Genomic DNA, 19,897 nt, shown 5'->3' with positions numbered 1-19,897 from the left:
TATTTTTTCCTTTATAGGTCAGTTCTTCTAGCTTCTTTAAGGTTTTGTCTTTGATTTTCTGTAGTTTGAAAATGATAAACACCTAGGTGTATTTCTCTCTCTCTCTCTTTTTTTTTTTTTTTTTTTTTGGCATTTATTCTGCTTGGTGTTCTCTTAGCTTCCTGAATCTGTGATTTGGCATCTGACATTAACTTGAAGAAATTCTTAATCATTATTGTCTCAAGTATTTCTTGTGTCCTTTTTTCTTCTTTTGCCACTCCCATTATGTGTGTTGAACATTTTATAGCTATATAGTCCTTGGGTGGTGTTTTTTTCAGTCCTTGATACTTCTTTTTGGTTGAGAATTCTGGTTTTTAAAATTAAGATGTAACTGACACATAAACATTGTGTAAGTCTGTCTACAACACACTGACTTAATACATTTATATATTGCATTACCACGATCACAGCATAGTTAACACCTCTATCGTATCACATTATCATTTATTTGAGTAGTCTATCGATATGCCCTCTAGCACAGAACTTTCTTTTCCTCAGCCATATCCAATCTACGATGTCCGTCAAAGGCAGTCTTCATTTCTATTAGAGTGTTTATCTCCAGCGATTCTTTATGATTCTTAGGATTTGTTTCTGTTTACACTGTCCGTTTGTGCATGCTGTCTACTCTACTCGTTAGACTCTCTAGCAAAATCAATCATAGTTGTTTTAGATTTCTGGTCTTATAACTCTTAACATTCCTGTCGTATCTGGTTCTGATGTTGGTGGGTTCTTCAAATTATTTTTTGCCCTTTGATAGGTCTTTTCCCTTTTTTTTCTTTGAGAGAGAGAGAACAAATGCACGCACATGAATGTGGGAGGGGCAGAGGAAGAGGGAGAGGGAGAAAGAATCTTGAAGCAGGTTCCATAATCAGTTCAGAGCCTGATGCAGGGCTTGATCTCACCACCCCGAGATTACGACCTGAGCCGAAATCAGGCACCCATCTTTGTGTATGTCTTGACACCAAATCTTAATCTTCTGTCCTGACATCTGAACATGGTGGACTGGGTAAAAGGAACTGCTGTAAACAAGCCTTCAGAAATGCAGTGATGAGGTCTGGGGGGAGGGAAAGGGCTCCCGAGTCCTGTGATTCTTAGTCTTTCAGTGAGTTTATGCCTCTGAACTGTGAACTTCACAAGTGGTTCTCATTGTTTTTCTTTCTTCCTTAGGTGGGACAGGTTGTCTAGAGTGGCCTGCCGTATGTTATTTTCCTTCCCCCCAGCTGCATGCTGATAATACTCCAGTAGGTCAGGCTCTGGTTAACTCGACTGCCTTGAAGGCAGGCCTTGTTAATTGGACATATTTCCAAATGATTCCTTTCCCCCCTCTCCCTGCCAAAGCATGAGAGAATTTTTCTCTGGTACTTACTATGGGGATTTGGTTGAGCTCCTGGAGGTAAACCTCACAGTACAGTGGGGGCACCATGCTGACTGGGTCCCCTTGGCATTTTTCACTCTCAGACTTCACATGGAGCCTCCTACAATTGATCAGTTATAGCTCAGGTTTTTCTACCCCAGAACTGGTTCCTGCAGAGGTCTCCACTTTTCAGTCTTTGCTCTTGGGAAGCCAAGATATCCTATATTTGTCTCTCTACTCTGGGAGGCAAGGATTTGCCCTGCGTTCTCTCCTTTCTCACAGATCCAAAAAGAGCTTTTGATTTTTCAGTTGTGTTTATTTATTGTTAGGTTGGCATGGTGACTTCCAAGCTTCTTACATGTGGACAAGGAGGGAAACCAGAAGTATCTCAATTTTTAAAATAAATTAATGATAAAGAAAAGACAGAGTGCTGAACTCTTCTCAGCAGTTTACAAAGCAGTTTTGCTGAAGTCACATTTATATTAGGGCATTATGTTTTATATAATTAAAAAGTTATTTGGTATAGCAAAATTTAAGGCTGAATTGATTTTAGAATCTGTATATTCCTTCACTGAGCTACCAGTGTGTGTGTGTGAGGGGAATGTATAGTGCAGTTATCCTTCCCTTTTCGATCCTAATTTATTTCCATGTACTTTTTAAACTCCAGGTCAATTTCTTTAGAGCCAATTCACCTAATAATCAATCCCTCATATACAGGTTGCTGAAAATTCAATTTCCTTTGTTTTGTTTATGTATGTATTATCTAATCAGTCTGTGGGATAATTTAAGAAATTTTTTAACCAATTTATATAAGGGAGCTCCCATTTTTTCTATCATTATATTTTAAGTATTCAATATATCATGGATTTTATCGATTTTTGAACACTTTTAAATCTTTGATTCTAGTCTTTAAAAGCCCTTTCTATAGAATTTTATGTTTCTAACAATATTTATCAATAGTATTCAAGACATGAACAGTAACTTGCTAAACACGGATATCTTGATAATATCACTAATATCCTTGTGCCTTATGCATAATCCAAAGATATGTCATGAATTAGATGTTCTAAATAATAATAAAACCTATACATTTATTTGATTTGATAATAATCATCACTATGTCAGTCTACCCATTGTCTTGACTATATTTACGATTTTTTTAAAACTAAGTTTCCCTAACTTTATATTTTTAAGATTCTATTCATTCATTTGACAGAGAGAGACAGTGAGAGAGGGAATGTAAGCAGAGGGAGTGGGAGGAGGAGAAGCAGGCTTCCTATTGAGCAGGGAGCCTGATGCAGAGCGCGGTCCCAGGACCCTGGGACCAGGATCCAAACCAAAGGCAGATGCTTAACATGGTTTTCATTTTAGTAAATGAAGGTCAAGAATTCCAAGTCTACTGTTAGACTGTCATCCTAGAAGTTATTTAACATATCTCAGAGTCACAGCTAATCTGAGACTATTGTCTCTAATGCAAAAGGGTTTAATTTCTCATACTGCACAGACTCTGAAGATAAACAGAGATGTCTATTACAAGACATTAACAAGTACCTGCAAATCTCTTTCCCCACTCTGCTTGCTACTGACCCTTCAAAATTCAGGTCAAATGCTATTTCCTTCATGAAACCTGCCCAACCTCTCCTCCACGCTATCACATACACATAGCACCATTTTAACACTTAGAAAATTACAATAATTTTCCCAACAGGTTTTTCTTTTCCATTAGATCATGAGTATAAGAGCTAGAGAAAAAAAATCCCATGGCTCGTTATGGTTCTAGCATTTATTAGGCCAGTCACTGATATAGAGAAGGTTATTAAAAATAAAATATTTAATAAATGAATAGATTTTTATATCACAGAATAAATTTTTAAGTTAAGGCTTTCGTTAATATTTCTCACACCATGGGGCACCTGGGTGCCTCAGTGGGTTTAAAAGCATCTGCCTTTGGCTCGGGTCATGATCCCAGGGTCCTGGGATCAAGCCCCACCATCGGGCGCTCTGCTCAGCGGGGAGTCTGCTTCCTCCTCTCTCTCTGCCTGCCTCTCTGCCTACTTGTGATCTCTGTCAAATAACTAAATAAAATCTTAAAAAATATATATATTTCTCACACCATGACAACATTACTTAACAGCTCAAGAAAATACTGTGAAATTAGTGCTTAATGATTAGGTTTCATGCAAGGTTTTAAACATTCCGTTTTCATCTTTTTAATCTAAGCTGCAAAGAATATATAAATATTTAAATACAACTGATGATGAATCAGCAGCATCTAGGACTATACAAAAGTTTTAATTTCATTTCCCTCTTTTGTATTCATCTTCCTCTTTTTTAAACTCCTTGGCTTCTACATGTAGAAGGTTAAAAACATTTATTTTTTTTAAAGGTATTATTCTTCACTATGCTTACACAGAATCTTTGAGAAATTAAACTCTTATTTGGAGCAGTAATACCCTTAATTTTAAAAAATATAGCTAAAATATTATAAAGTTGTGGCAAAACAGAGAGAATAGGCTAGGTCTGAGTACAACCGCCCATAGGTGGGGACATCCTGGCTGAGGGGAGTAGAGCTTGGGCCTGGGGCTGGCAACTTCACCCCCCAGGATCTCCAGAACTCACCATTCCCTACCACCGGTGTCCCTCAGATCCACTGTGAGAACATGGTACAGGTCTTAGCCTAGACATTCTGGCCACTGACATTACCTACTACCTGGTCTGCAAAGGGATGCCATTCCATCAGGACCACAAGATCTCCAAGAAGGCGTGTTCATGGCCAAGACCAAAGGGGTTGCCCTCAACCAGTTATCACCGAAGGAGCTATGGGCCCTTAGCCCAATGGGTCATTGTTCGTGGGCCACATGGGCTGCCTGTGGTACTACAGACACAGCATGGAGCAGTATACTGCCTTGAGTGGCACAGTGGGCTCTAGGGTCAATAGGCACATCAGCCCAGTGTGAACACTGCTGCAGGCCCAGCAGGCCTAGAGCCTTCCCCACCCCCAATTCCAAATAAAGTGGGCCCAAGAGGGAAAAAAATCGTAAAAGCTGTGCCATTTAGTAGACAAATGGCAATAATTAAAGGAGCTGTTAAGGAGGTACTACTTTTCCAATAATCTCAACCAATTAGGGAAAGGTACTTTCAGAAGTCCTAGGAACTTGCTTGTTATAAGAATAGATCACTTACAACCATCTCTTCTGGTGGAAACCAACTACTAACTGTATCACCTTCTTTTGCTTGGCTACAGTTTTTAAGGAAAATACAAAGTTCCAGGTATATTTGTACTACAGACTTTCTATTCCTAGAGACTTATCGAATGTGTTGGTGTGAGAAGTGAAGGATATGCAAGGAAATAAAACTTTTATTTTGTGCTTTGTCTGAGGACAAAGATAGATTTCATAAATCAAACTCTCATGCTTTCCCAAAGAGAAGATGAGCTAGAATACAGGAGCCGTTGTATCTCCTGTCTTTTTGTGGTGTCCACAGAGGCTGATAATGGGGTGCTACAATAAATCTACGTCCAGGCAAGTATGTAACTGTCTGAATTTACTCTTAAACAAATGTCACTTTGGCTGATTTGTGGTCTCTATTCCTGCCACTGATATAAGCCAGAAAGTGGTAAACTTTTTCCATAAAGGGCCAAATAGTAAATATTTGAGACTCTGCCAGCCACACAAAGTCTCTTTTCTTAGCTCACAGACTCTACAAAAACAGAATTGCAGGTAAGATTTTACTCAGAAGCTGACTCCCCATACAGATACCTTTAAGAGAGGTACCTCTAAGATTATTCAATGTCAACCATGCTTTTGAAGAAAGGGTCAGGATGGGGCAGCAAGCAGGAGAGTATAAAAAACAGTTTGGGGATATCAATAATATTGAAGCTCCATGAATAGCCACTTTTAATACTCTAAGAATATTACCATAAAAAAGAATCAGAAGACGCCATTCTCTGGCAATCCTGTAGAAATATTTCTTTAAACCGGAAAGCAGTTTTTAAAAAGTTAGTTCTTATTATAAAGTATATAGAAAGTAAATAGAAAGTAAAAGTGCTGAATTATTTCAGCTCCAACTTCTCTTCCAATTAAGAGATTATAACTTAAAAAAATTTGGGGGGGGGGGTTAAATAAAGCATTTGAGAAACTCTGGTGGGTAAGTTGCATAATGTAAAGAATGTTTTCAGTAGCCAGACACTAAATCCTGAAATCTTTAAGAAATCAGCCTGAGCCTAAGTGAAAGATGAATTTCAAAGAAGTTGCAACTAGTTCTTAAAAAAAAAAAAAAAAAAAAAAAAAAAAAGGGAGACTTCCTTCCTTTTTGACTCATCTCTAAATTTAAAACTAAGTCCAACCACAATCAATGTAGGTTCACTCTTGGTATCTCGTGTCCTACACCAAAGCAAACACTGAAAAGCATTTAAACCAGTTCAGCAAACATCGGAAAGGATGCTGAACTTACTGCAAAAGACATCTTGAATTTACTTTCTAAAATCAAGAAAAAATGTGAACGCCAAAGTTGATATCCCTTTTCTCCCAAAAGTCTGAGTTTAACAAAGTCTAATAAAAATTAAAATGTATGTTATTACATCTTCATTTATGAATTTAAATAATATGACAAATGATGTAATTTCAGAGACTAAAAACCAGGGCAATTAAGAAAGATCAAGGCCATAGGGACAGTGTCCCACAAGCTAAGATAATGAACAAAATAATATTCTCAAGTCTGTGACTAAATGTGTATATTCCTGTATTCTGATAACCAAAACCCTCAAAAAAAAAAAAAACCTATAAAAATTAGAGGTAAACAAACCTAATTCACTCATTTTAGTATTTCCATTTGTTTTGTATGCCGAATCTGCAAGAGAGATAGCAAGAAAATGATTAGAGCTTAAAAGGAAATGCATCATATGGTACTTTACCACAGGTTCATCATCAAAACCTTAACAGATCTTTATCATTATAGTACTTAAAATAACAGTTATCCATCCATCAAAAAAAACCCCCAAAAAACCAAACAAAAAAAATGCAAACCATCCTAACTTTTTCTTAAAGAAAAGGACTGAGAAGTAAAAACCCAATGGGAAGATAAATAAGGTTGTGTTTTAGTTCCCATGATAAAGCACCCTTATTGACTAATAAACTCTGAAAATGAAGCAGAAGTAAACTGCCTGGAATAACTTTACTAGTTTTCTTTCATGAAATCAACTTAAGGGCAACATTTTTAGAGGTCTTAGTCAAAAAGAAATAAAAATGAGGCAGAAAAATTTTATAGCCCTGAGCTATAAAGCCTCAGTCTTGATTTTTTTAGTAGCACTATGCTGGGAAGAATAAAAAGTTCCCAATCCTAGTTTAAAATCATCATGCTAGCAAAAAGAATCATAGCAACATATAAGAACCAACTCTTAAAAAGAATGAGGAAGCCCTTTATATATGGAAAGTAAGTAAAAATAAAAACAGACAATAGGAAGGTGCATAAGAGTGTTCACTGGGCTAACATTTGCGTTAAGAAGGGAGGAAAATATCATTAATATATGAATTTCTTTGTATCTTCATAAAATATCTCTAAAAAAGACCCAAGAAACTGAAGACATTGGTTGTCTCTGATGAGGAGACTTAGTAGTAAAGGGCAGAGAAGGTAGGGAGACTTTTCATCGTGTATTTTAATAACTTTAAAATTTTGAACCATATGAATACAAGTACTAACCTATTTAAAAATAAGACTATATTTATAAAACAGTTAACAGACAAAACAATCTCTTACCAGATCTTGGACTTCTTAGAGGGGGTCTACGCAGGCTGATTATAGGATCTTCACTCACCACTAATATAGAAGAAAACGTATTTAAAAAAATACGAAATGTCAAACATACAAATTTATTATACAATCATCTATTTATTTCACAAAGGTTTTTCTGAGCCTTCCATTAAGTATGGGAATATAATAGTGAACTACAGACAAGTTTCCTGCCATAAAAAGTTTATGAACATGATGGAAAAATAAGCAGTTTTTCTGAACAGACCACAGTTATATAAAAAGAAAAGAATACCAAATAAAATTCTTCTAATAGTTCCAATTAAGAACCAAAATTTGCACTGCAACAGCAACTCAATTATTTATTCCATTTGGGGCTTATCCTCATTAGGGATTATTCCTGGCATATTTTAATTTTGGGGTTAACATCCTTAGAGTTAATATAGTCCATCAAAATTTTAACCTTAGGTATACTCAAGAAATTCAAGCTCTAATTTTAAATGAAATGTTAATCCAGCCAGGATTTGTTTCAGACTAAGGTTCAACTGCATAGGGTTAATGGAAAAGCCAATCCCGTTAGATAAAATATTAACCTAGCAAACCAAGGTGTGTTTTATCAGAGAGCCCTAAACAACGTAAACTAAAGTCCAATATATATCTAAATTCGGATTATAATATGTTTGTTTCATCTCTCTCTGTAAAAGGCATTCTGTTTGTCTCGGTATAATTGTGAAAACCATTCTGAACTGGATATCACTGGTCCCCTCCGTTACACTAACTGCCTGTATTTGTTTTGACAAAACTGACTTAACCCAATTTCCCCTTTAAAGTATCTAGAAGAGATATTCTGAAGGGTCAGCTGCTCATATGTTCAAAAAATACTTACTGAGCATGTTTCTATGCATCTTAAAGACAGAGATGTAGAGAAGTGATTACACTCATTTTACATAGCTCAAAAAAGGCAGAACTAAGATCAATAAGAGGAAGTTACAACGAAGTAGATTTTAGTTCATTACTTAAACAAATAAATTATTGCTGTTGGCTCCAAAACAGAACAGATAGTGAGGCAATGATTTCCACAGTGGAAATGATCAGGGACTATATGTACGGATGCTGACAGCCTGCACTGATAGAAACTTTGAGTAGATGACTTCCCTCAATCTTCCAGCTTTAAGATTTTATGAACTATCTACCTTAGTTGCTAGCGTTTCACACATCAGGTATTGGAACTTAAAGAAATAACTTTAAAAATAAATCTTGTACACGTTCATAATCCCATCATTACAACTTTCCTCTTTTCCTCTTCTGTATTCCCACTCTTTTCAGGTTTAAAACCTAAAGCTCAATTTAATCTACAGACATCAATTTCTATTTCAGATCCATCTTTTAAGAAGCAATTTCCCTATGCTCTATGATATACATAGCCTTATATAAGTTACTTAAAGGAGAAAGAGTGCCAAAGAGAGGAATTGGAGAATAAAATAGCAAGTATCCTTCTTTTGTAGCAATCTTCGTCCCTTGATGGCTTTTGCTCACCACTGCATCCGCAGCACCTAGCATGGGGATTGGCATAAAGTAGATGCTCAACAAATATCTGAAGAATGAAAGAATGTTCCAAAGAATCAAATGTTCAGCACCCAAAGAATCAAATGTTTGTGACAAAATAGTAGGCATTAAGAAAAATTTATCTATGATTGTTTAGCTAGAAACCCCAACTGTTAGAACAAAAGTATCTATTTAACTGTAAGAAAAAATGAAATTCTAATATAATTTCACATTGTAATACCAGCTTCATGATTTCAAGAATGATCTGATTACAGAACAGTTATATAAGTATACATGGACTAACCTGAATGAACAACCCAATGGCTATTTTAATGTGAAAATAAATCAAATCTGGAACTTAGAACAATAAGAAGAGTTCAAACTCTATACCTGTTCTAAATTAATATAATTGATGTTTACCATAACTTACAAAAACAGGATGTCAAATGATGTAGTTGTCTTTATTAGGCTGCTTTAGAAGGTGGCCCCTTGGTTTGGGTCTTTAGTCTTTTTTTTTTTTTTTTTTTAAAGACTTATTTATTTATTTGAGAGAGGAGGAGGGAGAGAGCATGCATGTGTGCAAATGAGGGAAGAGAAAGAGGGAGCGAATCTTTAAGCAGACTCCCTGCTGAGCCGGGAGCCCTATACGGGGCTTGATCTCACCACCCAAGAGATCATGACCCAAGCTAAAACCAAGATTGGATGCTTAACTGACTGAGCCACCCAGGTGCCCTCAAAGCATTTTCCCAAGAGAGTTTATAATCTTAACATAGTAACATAGGCATTAAATATAAAGGGTATGTTTATTTGGAACTAAACTTGAACCTTATTCTAAAGAGAATAAATTATAAAGCATAATTTTTTTTAAAGATTTATTTATTTATTTATTTGAGAGAGAGAAAGTATGTGCATGCATAGGAGGGGGAGCAGAGGAAGAAGGAGAGACTCTGAAACAGACTCCACGCTGAGTGCAGAGGCTGATGTGGGGCTCAATCCCAAGACCCTGAGATCATGACCTGAGCTAAAATCAAGAGTGTGACACGCTCAACTGACCGAGCCACCCAGATAATGCCCCCAAAGCATTATCTTATCAGAGCAATGGATAAGGAAACAAGTCAAGATATGAGTTAAAAAAAAAAGTCAGGGATGGTCAATTTCATAGTTACCATTATTTATGGTTGTGGGACTTTCCTGATATCAAAAAAAGCAAACTGAAAATAAATGGAACTAAAAACCAAAGGATACTAAACATTAATAACTGAACTAAATCCTTTCCCCCGCTTTTTAAAATAGTTTAAACAGTTTTTTAAAACTCAAGTAGACTACCAATGTAGCCCACTTCTATGTTACATTGATTAATTGACACAAATATTCTTACACTTTAACATCTCTGAAATTGGGAGGCATCATATCATCTATGACATATTAGGAGTTTAACTGGCAGCATTTCTCCCTTCTAGGTGGTACATAAAACAATGCTGTGAATTTTACAACTGATGACATTTTAGATTTGATGAAATACTGGCCATATCATGTCATGATTTTATCATCCAGACTATGTAATCCATTTTATTTTTTTATTAAGTAGGCACCATGCCCAGCATGGGGCTTAAATTCAAAACCCTGAGATCAAGAGTCCCATGCTTTACTGAGCCAGCCAGGCACCCCCCAGTTAGTCCATTTTAAATGGAAAGTAGTGCAACATATTCATGCAAGATACACTTAATGAACTTCACTGAGATGCTAATTGTTACAGAGAAGAGTGACAATGAGGTACTTGGGGGAAAATGAAAAGGCTTTGGAGAAGACAAATGTAAACATGAATTCTGGTTCATCATACATCATGTAATTGTAGGGATGAGTCTTAGCTTCTCTGAGCTCCTGTTCCCTCACCTATAAAATGGGTACATCTACCCCGCAGAGTTATGTGAATGAATGACCATATGCAAAGTGGCTGGTAATCAGTATCCATCCCATCTTTTCTTGACATATGCCTGTATGGTTTAATCCAAGAAACAATCTATAGAGAAGATTCGCTGAACCTCTAAGTTTTAAGTTATGATTTCGGATCATGGATGAACCAGGCTATAATGTATACATACAAAGAAGCTGGCAGATAAGGCAACAAACAAAATCACTTTTCTTACCGGGAATTTCTGGTGTTCTCTGGATAGTTTTCTTTGGAACTGTCTGGCTTAAAATAGTTTGTGAAGGTGGTTCATCCTCTAAAAACAGACATGACATTTGTCAATATTCAGAACATATGACGTGTGTAGAGATTACCCAATATATAAGCAGAAATGCAAGTAATTCATTTCTTTAGAAATATGTAATTAGAAGTACCAGAACAAAGGAACTCAGGTATAACTACTCTTTAACGCAGCATAAAAATCAACTATTCAGCTCTGATGCTTTACAAAAAAGGTGTATTAATTTAGAAATTTAAAAGATGGGCCAGAGTTTCAGAAATGATGTGGAAGAAAGCAGAAGTGTGAAGAATGTTTAGATCCTCAAAGACTAATATAGAAATAAATTCTTTACGTATTAAAAAAAAGTTAGCTTGTACAACTGCACTAGGCTCTGCGGCAGAGTCAATACAATGTAATCTATTGAGGGCCCAGTGCAAAGCGGGTCTTCAGATATTGAAGGAGATAAAATTAACTTCAAAGATGATGGGATCTTTGTCTTCAGGAAGTTTCTAATCTTGAAAGAGAAAACTAAGCGGGCTAAACTGTCTTGAGTAGCTCCACCCAACAACAGCTTACATCTCTTTAATGTCAAGTTTTCAAAATCAACGCATCTTCAAATGTGTCCGCACTTTATGCATCAGCAGGTACAGGCGTTCTCTAGGACTCCGCTCTGAGCTGACAATCCACCTCCTCTTCGTACCTGGCAATGGGCTATCACTAACTATGTAATTCCATTGTGATTCAATCCCCGGGCATTTTAGCTCATAGGTGCCTTACTGGGGGCCAACACCAACTTCACCTGTGACAGTGTTGGATGGGGAAGAGGTGGTGGGTGGAAGAAGACGGCTTAAGGGAGTTGCTTCCCCTGTGACTTACCTAAAACCACACACTCGCTTTGCCAACATCCTTTCTGCCCATTTAGAGGAAAACTAGTTAAGAATTTCGTTTTGTCGAGCTACTTAACCAATGAGATTACATCGAGGGCCCCCAACGCGGTGCATTTTTGCAGAGACCACCATACTTGAGAAAGAGTTCAAGTTTAGCAGGCATTAGGGATCTAGTTCCGTAGAATTGCCTTAACCCACCTCGGTGTAAATATTGGTCCATTCACCCACTACGCTATCCCTCGAAACGCCCACTGACCAAATTTCCCCCTCTCTCCCCCGACCCGGGGGGCGATGGGAAAGGACTGGAGGGTTACAGCAGCACCCTAACTCTCGGCTGGGGACTTGTGGCCTCTGAGAGTTAGAGGAAATGGAAGTGGTCTTGGTAGCAACATCCGCAGGACAGAGGGGACCGAAGTGAAACCGAGCCCGAAGTGCTCCGCTGTCCCGCCCGCTCCCCCACCCGCCGTGCGCCCGTGAAGGCCTGCGGGAAAGAGGCGATTCGGAGCCCCCAAGGTGATGCCCAGGGATGCGCGCAGCTGCCCGCTCAGGTCGCTCCGCCCGACCGCCTTTCCAAGCCTCCCGCCGTCGCCTCTTCCCCGCCTGCGGTCGAGGCGGACCCCGCGTGGGGGCGCCCGCCCATCCGCGCCGCGGAGCCACCGGAGCCCCGGCGGGGATCAGCTGCGCGGGGACGCCCGCCCGCCCGGCACGCGCACCCGCGCGCTGCGCGCGCTCCCCGGCTCGCGGCTGAGACTGTTCCCTCCCGCGGCCTCACCTTCGGAGGAATGAGAGTCCCGTAACCCTCTCCTGGTGGTAACCGGAGACGGCTGGAGCAGGGGCCGCTGTGACTGCTGCTGCTGGCGGACAGTCCTTCGCGTGTTCATCTCCTCGGCTCCCTGGCGGCGCGGCTGCCTCCGCTGCCGAGACCGAAGGTAGTAGGCGCTTTCTCTCACTTCCTCTTTTGCAGAATCAGGCCGGAACTCTTCTAGCGGGACTCGTCTTCTCGCCGGGGACTTTTCTTTGGCCGCCCGGGGCTCGAAGTCGCCGTACACTTCTGGCGGCTCCTCTGAGAACCTCACTTCCCGCCGGCCGTGGCGCGACGGCGAAGGAGTTCCGTACGCAGGCGCGTCACTGCCACCGCCATTTTGAGGGGCGAGCCGGCGTCTCCCCTCCCGTAGGGGGGCCCGGGGTGTGACGTAGATCCCCCACCCTTCCCTCCCCGGCTCCGCCCGCCGCCCGTCGCCCGCCATAGTTGTTGACGTAGCTTGAGTCGATCGCGAAGGTGGTTTGGGAGGTCCGTAGATCGTCCTGTCGTTGGTGGCGACGACTTCGCGTGGTGTTGGGCGGTGGTCGCGGTGGTCAGGGGGGCAGTTGAGAGTCGCCGGGGCCGCCGCCTGCGTCGTCGCTGCTGTGCTGCAAACCCGCCTCTGGGCCCATGGTGTGTCCTGAGGGCTGTGGGAGAGGCAGTGCCTGTGCCGGGTCAGCTGTTGCGGGTCACTCCCGCCTCCTGGCTGAAGGCACCAAAGAGGAGGAGAGGGAGGACGACGTCGCTGTCCTTGGCCTTGGGGGAGGGAGGGAGGGGACGACGAAGACGGGACAACTGGCCGGGCAGATCGCCTTTCCTGAACCCAGCTGCTCGGGGCGAGTGTTACCCGCACGCGGCAGACGCCGGTCCTGGCACCGGGTTCCGAGGGTCTGGGAAAGGCCGAGCGAAAGTCGGGGGCAGACGTTTCTGTCCTCGCCCCTCGGCTGTTGCGCAGTTTTCCTGGAACGTTTTTGAGAGACTGCTACCTGCGCCGTGCCTTTCCAGGTGTTTCTGGAGTAATGGTTTAAGGGTACGTCGGCAAGTGCCGTCTTTTCTTGGAAAAACTTTCAGTTTTGAGCTCCTTAAGAAGGCAGCGAGTTTTAAAGTTTAAGTCACCTGTTGAGAGCCCAAAATCGTATCTGCAGGCGCGCACACACTCGGGTGGATTCCCATTTGCAGAGTTTCCGCAGTCTTCGGGCTTTCCTGTGAAGGCTCTGTGCCGGTAGCACTGTTCAGAAACCCAGGTGGGGCCGCGTTATGGACATTGAGAAATAAATACTCGGATTCAGTAAGAGCAATATAATTTAAACTTGTGATCCGTTGTTGTTATGTTGATTCTGGGTATGATGTGATCTACTGAACTTGGCTTAGGGTTTCCTGTATTTAGTTTACCGAGTAAGAGAACCTGGTAAGAGTTAACGTGTTTCACCTCTCTGTACCATGTTTACAGACGCGGGTAATCTGCAGATATTTAGCCAAATTTAGACATAGAGAAGATCAGTATTTGGGAGAAGGAGTAAGGTTACTTCATACATATACACTTGTCTTCTTAGAGGGCTTTCCAGACTTGGTTTTAGTGAGTAAAGAAATTATGTAATTTCAGGGGCGCCTGCTTGGCGCAGTGGGATAAGCCTCTGCCTTCGGCTCAGGTCATAATCCCAGGATCCTGAGATCGAGTCCCACATCTGGCTCTCTATTCAGCAGGGAGCCTGCTTCCTCTCTCTGCCTGTCCCTCAGCCACTTGTGATCTCTTAAGTAATAAGTAAATAAAATCTTTTTTTAAAAATTGTAATTTCGGGCACCAGTTACAATGAATGATTCTGAAAACTGAAGATGTTTATTTCAAGTACTTTAAATCACCTTAGAATGCTTTTCAGCTGGGGCGCCTGGGTGGCTCAGTGGGTTAAGCTGCTGCCTTCTGCTCAGGTCATATCCCAGAGTCCTGGGATCGAGTCCCGCGTTGAGAGGGAGCCTGCTTCCCTGTCTACTTGTGATTTCTCTCTGTCAAATAAATAAATAAATAAAATCTTAAAAAAAAAAAAAAAAGAATGCTTTTCAGCGACTCAGTTGCAACTGGGCAAAAATTTCAATTTAATCTTCAGGTGTTATTATGTTTTCACCAATAGTTCATAAGTTTCGGCTTCAGACCTGGTTACATGCTTTAGAGTTACCTAGATTTTAGCCTGTCAGGAGCTTAGTTTAGTTTTGTTTACAATATACAACATAGCCAAAGAAATCGGAGGAAGAGTAACAAAGGAGGTGCTACTTATTTTTTAATCTTTTAAGGGAAAATTAAAGGTGTATTCTCCTTTGTCAGCTTGGATAAAATGATACAGTATTTAGAAAATTTGTGGGACTTAATTCTTTGATAAAATGCTGAAGAAATTGATACTTGGTAATACTTGGCTTTTATTTAAGTAATGATTTCTCTATAAGGTGCCTATTATATCGCTCATTATTAACATAATAAAAGTTTCATAATGTAATCAAATAATATAAAACTTTATAGTATTAATATACAAAATTCATATTATGAACATTAATGCATAGTAAGTACCTCTTTCAAACACTTACCAGTACAGTTTCTATGTAGGAACTCGGACACAGCCTTTTAAACTTAGGTTTGGGGACATACTAAGAAAAAGGATGAGAGATTCTATATGTTACTGAACAATCAAAGAAAATGATCTTCATATTATTGAATAATCAGTACTGTGTTACACTAGATGCTTGTAAAGGCTTAAGAAAGAAACTAATGGCTTTGGCTTTCCAAAGAAACAAATAGGGAATCATAAAGTCACAGGTATGGTAACTTTGATGATAACACATATATTTGCTTAGGATTTTCTCTCTTTTGTTTACGTAACATACATATTCCTAGCTCTGCCATACCTGTCTCCCACACCTAGCAACCTTACAAATACCAGCTTTCGTCACTGTGAGGTCGAGCTAAGCTCTTGTCAAACCAGATTTGCTGCTGTAGATATTTTCCAAACTACAAGGCTGGCCCATAAGAGGTGACATTAGAGGCAGTAGATTCATAGCCAATAGTGTAAGGGATTTGCTGGGTCACTGATCCCAAGATGGAACCCGAGCTCTGGAGGTTAGACAGTTACTTCAGTGAGATCACAGGAAAATATAGAGGAATATATTGAGATATATAGAGGAATTCAGTGGATCACAGGAAAAGACAGGTAAGAGAAGAAATGATTCTAACAAAGAATTTAATTTACATATTTATCAAACATCCATATTGTGACAGAATAGACGTTTGGTAAATGTATGGGTTAAATTAATGTGTATTCTCTATCCTTAGGGAATTTGCCATTTATTTGGAGAAAGACATACACAAAAAATTAAAATTCAGATTAAATGACTGGCATCTATTTATATACCTAGCTCTCATGCCTAGGTCTAGAAGTCTAGTGTTGTTGACACTGGATTTCTAAAGCAGCTGTTCTAAAAGAAACATTTTAAAATAATATAATTTTTGTACCAGAGTTTTTTGTTTAGGGTAAGCAGAAATCCAGTTATTTACTGAGAAAGCATCTATCAGTTCTTTGTGCATAATCACATTTCTGGTCAGTAGGGAAAGAACTTTGTATCTTAAAAAAGCAACATTGTTACAAGTTAAAGATTTAAAATATTCAGAAAGTAAAGTAAAGAAATAGTAGCTTACTCCATTCATTCCCCATTCTCACAAGTAAAAGGAAAAATATTTTAAAGACAATACAAATGAAAGTGTCTAGCTGGAAATGTTATACTGAAATTTAAAAAAGTTAAAGTAAGTGGGATATAATACTTATTCTTTGTTGAATTAGAAATTGCAGCATCTAGGAATGTTCCCAAATCACAGTGTTTCTGTGATTTCAGCAGAAAGAATGAGAGATGAAGGCACCCAAAATCACCACTACATGAAGAATCATTAACCAAATAAATACTTGAGCTTCTGCTCTGTACTAGACAAACCTAGCTCTAGGTTCTGGGGATAAAGCAGTGAAAGACTAGACTAAAATACAACCAACCCTGCGTTGGAATTTATATTCTATGGGAGTCAGATAAAAATCAAAGTAAGTAAAATAGTGTCTTGGTCAGAAATGTTACGAGGAAAAAATAAGGAAGATTTCTTTGCGTTGTTTTGAATTGGTGTTGATCAGGAACAGGAATTTTAGACTTCCTTGGCTGCCCCTGGCTGATCATGTGTTCTAGCGTAAATTCCTTGCTGTCTCTCAATCTTAACATTTATATAATTAATCAAGATAATAGCTATTTTTAAAAATTTACTACTGTCGTTTAGCAAATACCGTTACGTTCGTTAATTAGCACGTTTGCTCACTATAACCTTATGAGGTATGTATGTAAGAGCCTTGCCCCCATTTGACACAAGCAAACTGAGGTTTGGGTTAAGCTCTCGTTTGCGGACACACACCTAGCAGAGGTTCCAAGTCACGTCTGCCTGGTGCTTGCCATTACTGGGTAGTGCTCCTCACAGAGTTGGTGCCATGGGTTGTTCCAGCCTGTAAATTTATAAGGGCTAGAGTCTGTGCTCGTCTTGCAGAGATGGGTGCCTTCCTGTGGGATTGCAGGGCAGCTGGTCCCGGGCGGCTCTGTGGGGCGCACTCGCCACACCTCTAGTCCGGGCTTTGGCGGGTGGGAGGAGAATGGAGGAAGGGGGGCGCGTCCTGAGACGGAGGAGGGGCGGGCCGACTACCAGTCCCAGCATTCCGCGGGCTCCTCCCCTCCCCACGGAGGTCGTGTCACGTGGACCGGGGCTGGGACGACGTTCTGATCGGCCGCGTCCGAGCAGGGGTGCAGCCCGGCGGCGTCGTGGAGCGGAAAGAACACCCGAAGGGCTCCCCTGACGTTGACAGTTCACAGTTTAAGACCCAGCTAGAATTTGTAAGTAAGTAAAATGTACATACAACTTTTCCGTGTGCTAATATTTGATCTGATATCTCCTTTGGAGAGATTTTTCTGAAATAATCCCTCCCCACCCCCACCCCGTACTGCAAAAAACCTTAAGCGGAGCAGTTTGGGGGCATATTTTTGTTTTGGAGTAAAGAGAAATCAGATCTTATGAACATTAAACAAATTAAGGTGGGGATAATTGTTTGGTTTGGACTTTGAGACGAGAAGTAGAATTCCTGTAAGTCTCAAAATATAAACGGGAAATCGGCCAGTGCAGATGGAGATTACACTCTTTACCTGCATGCCTAACAGGGTCTCATTATTCGTCGTCATCTTTATCCTATAAAACAGTACTCTCCCCCCACCACCACCTTTTTTAGCCTTAATGGTGCTAAAAAAAAAAAAGGCTAAGTTTGAAGTTTTGGTAAGAACCTACATTTATTATTTTGTTTATATATTATTTATGTACATACATATTTTTTCTCAGTTGCATTTCATACCCATTGTGAAAGTTTACCCCTTTTTCTTCTTTCAGGAAACTGTATAGTGTTCTACCAGTCAGGCTTGTTAGACTTTCTACATGGAGTTTTCTTAATCTGATTCTACATACTGCTTTTGTTTCAGTTTTACTTGTCTCTGAGTTTTAAAACATTTTATTTTTGATCTGTATGAGAAACCCTTTACTTGTTCCTATTTTTTTTTTTTTTTTTTAAGAATTGGGGCTGTTGGGGGGCAGGGGAAATATTTAGGGCCATGGAATCTACCCATATTTATAAGCTTTATTTTTTAAGTACATGATTAGCATATACATGGCTAGTGGAAAATCATTTAATGAAAAAAAGGAACTTCATTGTAGAAGAACTAAAAATGCCCTTGGAAGCACCTTTGTGGATTACAACGGTTTGAAAAACTGGTACTTGCTACGGAAACTTTGAGATCCTCTCCTCAGTAATTTTTTTATTATGTTGAAGGCAGAGTCCACAACCTGATTACCAGTTTCACTGCTGGTTCATCACATAACCATGAGTGACTCACTTAAGTTCTATTTCACGTATCTTCCTTGCTACCATAGAGAAAATACTAGCCGGAGAGCTCCTGTAACTTATGAATAGAGTAACTTACAAATTTAGCTAATAATACTTGAGGATTTTGGAGTATTTTAGTAATGTCCTGTGTCTTGTATGTAATTCATTTTTGCCTGAGACATAATTTTAAACTGTATACCGTGGAACTCCACCTTTCTCTGAAGCTCCATTTGAATTTCCTGACGGGAAGTTTGCTTGTCTCATTTTGCATATAGAATTTGTGTTAAAATCTCATTAGTGTTTTACATCTTATGACTACTATTGTGTCCCACAAGACGTAAGTCCATACAGTGACTACACTTTTAAGTTTTGCACAGCAAATCAAGCCTTTTTTTTTTTTAAAGATTTTATTTATTTACTTGACAGACAGAGATCACAAGTAGGCAGAGAGAGGGGGAAGCAGGCTTCCCGCTAAGCAGAGAGCCCGATGTGGGGCTAGATCCCAAGACCCTGGGATCATGACCTGAGCAGAAGGCAGAGGCTTTAACCCACTGAGCCACCCAGACGCCCCTCAAGCTTTTTGTGAATAAAGAATGATTGTCCCCATCATTGATCATGACTGAGTTTGGAGTCAGAGCTGAGTTTGAATTCCTGTTCTGTCACTGTGTGACTTGGGCAGGTTGCTGTATTGCTCTGAGCTCTTTTCCTCATCTCCAAAATTGAGATTCATAGAGTTATTTGGAGTATTAAATAGGATAGTTTAAGGACTCAATAGATGGGAACTGGTAATACTAATTGGGCTACTAACACTAAGGGAGTTGGTCCATGATTTTGATAACAAAACAGGAAGAAAATTCACCTATAATTCCACTACCTCAACAGATCAAATTGTTTTTTTTTTTTTTTTAATATATTCCTTTAGCCCTTCACCATAGGTATACGTAATGTAAATATAATAACCTTTTTACAAAAAGTCAAATTTGAAAGATCGGTTTGTTAACTTCTGAGAGTTTTATATGGATAGAGCTCTCTGGGTCTGCCTTTATTCTGATCTACTAGTGAAGAAACAGCAGAACTTTATTTTAGCCCAAGTTCAAAACAATAGTTTTGGCAAGTGTGGTACATTATCTTTTTAACCCTCAGTTCCTCTTCTTTCTAGGTAGTGTTACTCCTTTTTGTGGTTAAGAAAACAGAAAACATAGAGAGGAGTTCACCAACAACTGCAGGCCCAGGCAGTCTGACTTTAGAGTACAGTGCTGCAAGGGCTTTATCTTCGTACCTTCAGTGTATGGAAGTTAGGTCGTATATGTAAGCAGGAATTGATCCCGGAGGCGGACTTAAAACTTCTTTGTATAAAAGTATAACAGTATCTGTAATTACTGTAACCACTTTAAAAAACTTTT

The 19,897-nt window shown here is 39.7% G+C and overlaps 2 protein-coding genes across 6 annotated transcripts in view; one reads left to right on the top strand and one right to left on the bottom strand.

The window, feature by feature from the left end:
• Positions 1–13,006, bottom strand: part of TOR1AIP1 (torsin 1A interacting protein 1) — a 41,848-nt gene extending 28,842 nt beyond the window's left edge. For all 3 annotated transcript variants that reach the window (XM_013064218.2, XM_013064219.2, XM_013064220.2), the window contains exons 1-4: positions 12,532–13,006; positions 10,831–10,908; positions 7,148–7,207; positions 6,197–6,241 (exon numbers count right to left, since the gene is read on the bottom strand). In XM_013064218.2, the coding sequence (XP_012919672.1) occupies positions 6,197–6,241; positions 7,148–7,207; positions 10,831–10,908; positions 12,532–13,006 (658 nt within the window). The remainder of the gene's footprint in view (positions 1–6,196; positions 6,242–7,147; positions 7,208–10,830; positions 10,909–12,531) is intronic.
• The window catches only part of LOC101671379 (torsin-1A-interacting protein 2), a 40,238-nt gene continuing 32,878 nt past the window's right edge, over positions 12,538–19,897 (top strand). The window contains exon 1 of one of the 3 annotated variants that reach the window (XM_004767885.1): positions 12,538–12,688. The gene's annotated coding sequence lies outside the window, so the exon portion shown is untranslated. Of the gene's footprint in view, positions 12,689–17,336; positions 17,465–19,897 lie in introns of those variants that run through there. The other 2 variants (XM_004767883.3, XM_004767884.3) reach the window with 2 other exon arrangements.

Source organism: Mustela putorius, unplaced genomic scaffold (genome assembly GCF_011764305.1).
Source record: "Mustela putorius furo isolate JIRA1106 unplaced genomic scaffold, ASM1176430v1.1 tig00537335_pilon_pilon_pilon, whole genome shotgun sequence".
In the NCBI taxonomy this organism is placed as follows: Eukaryota; Metazoa; Chordata; class Mammalia; order Carnivora; family Mustelidae; genus Mustela; species Mustela putorius.
This window is presented reverse-complemented; position numbering and strand designations above follow the sequence as displayed.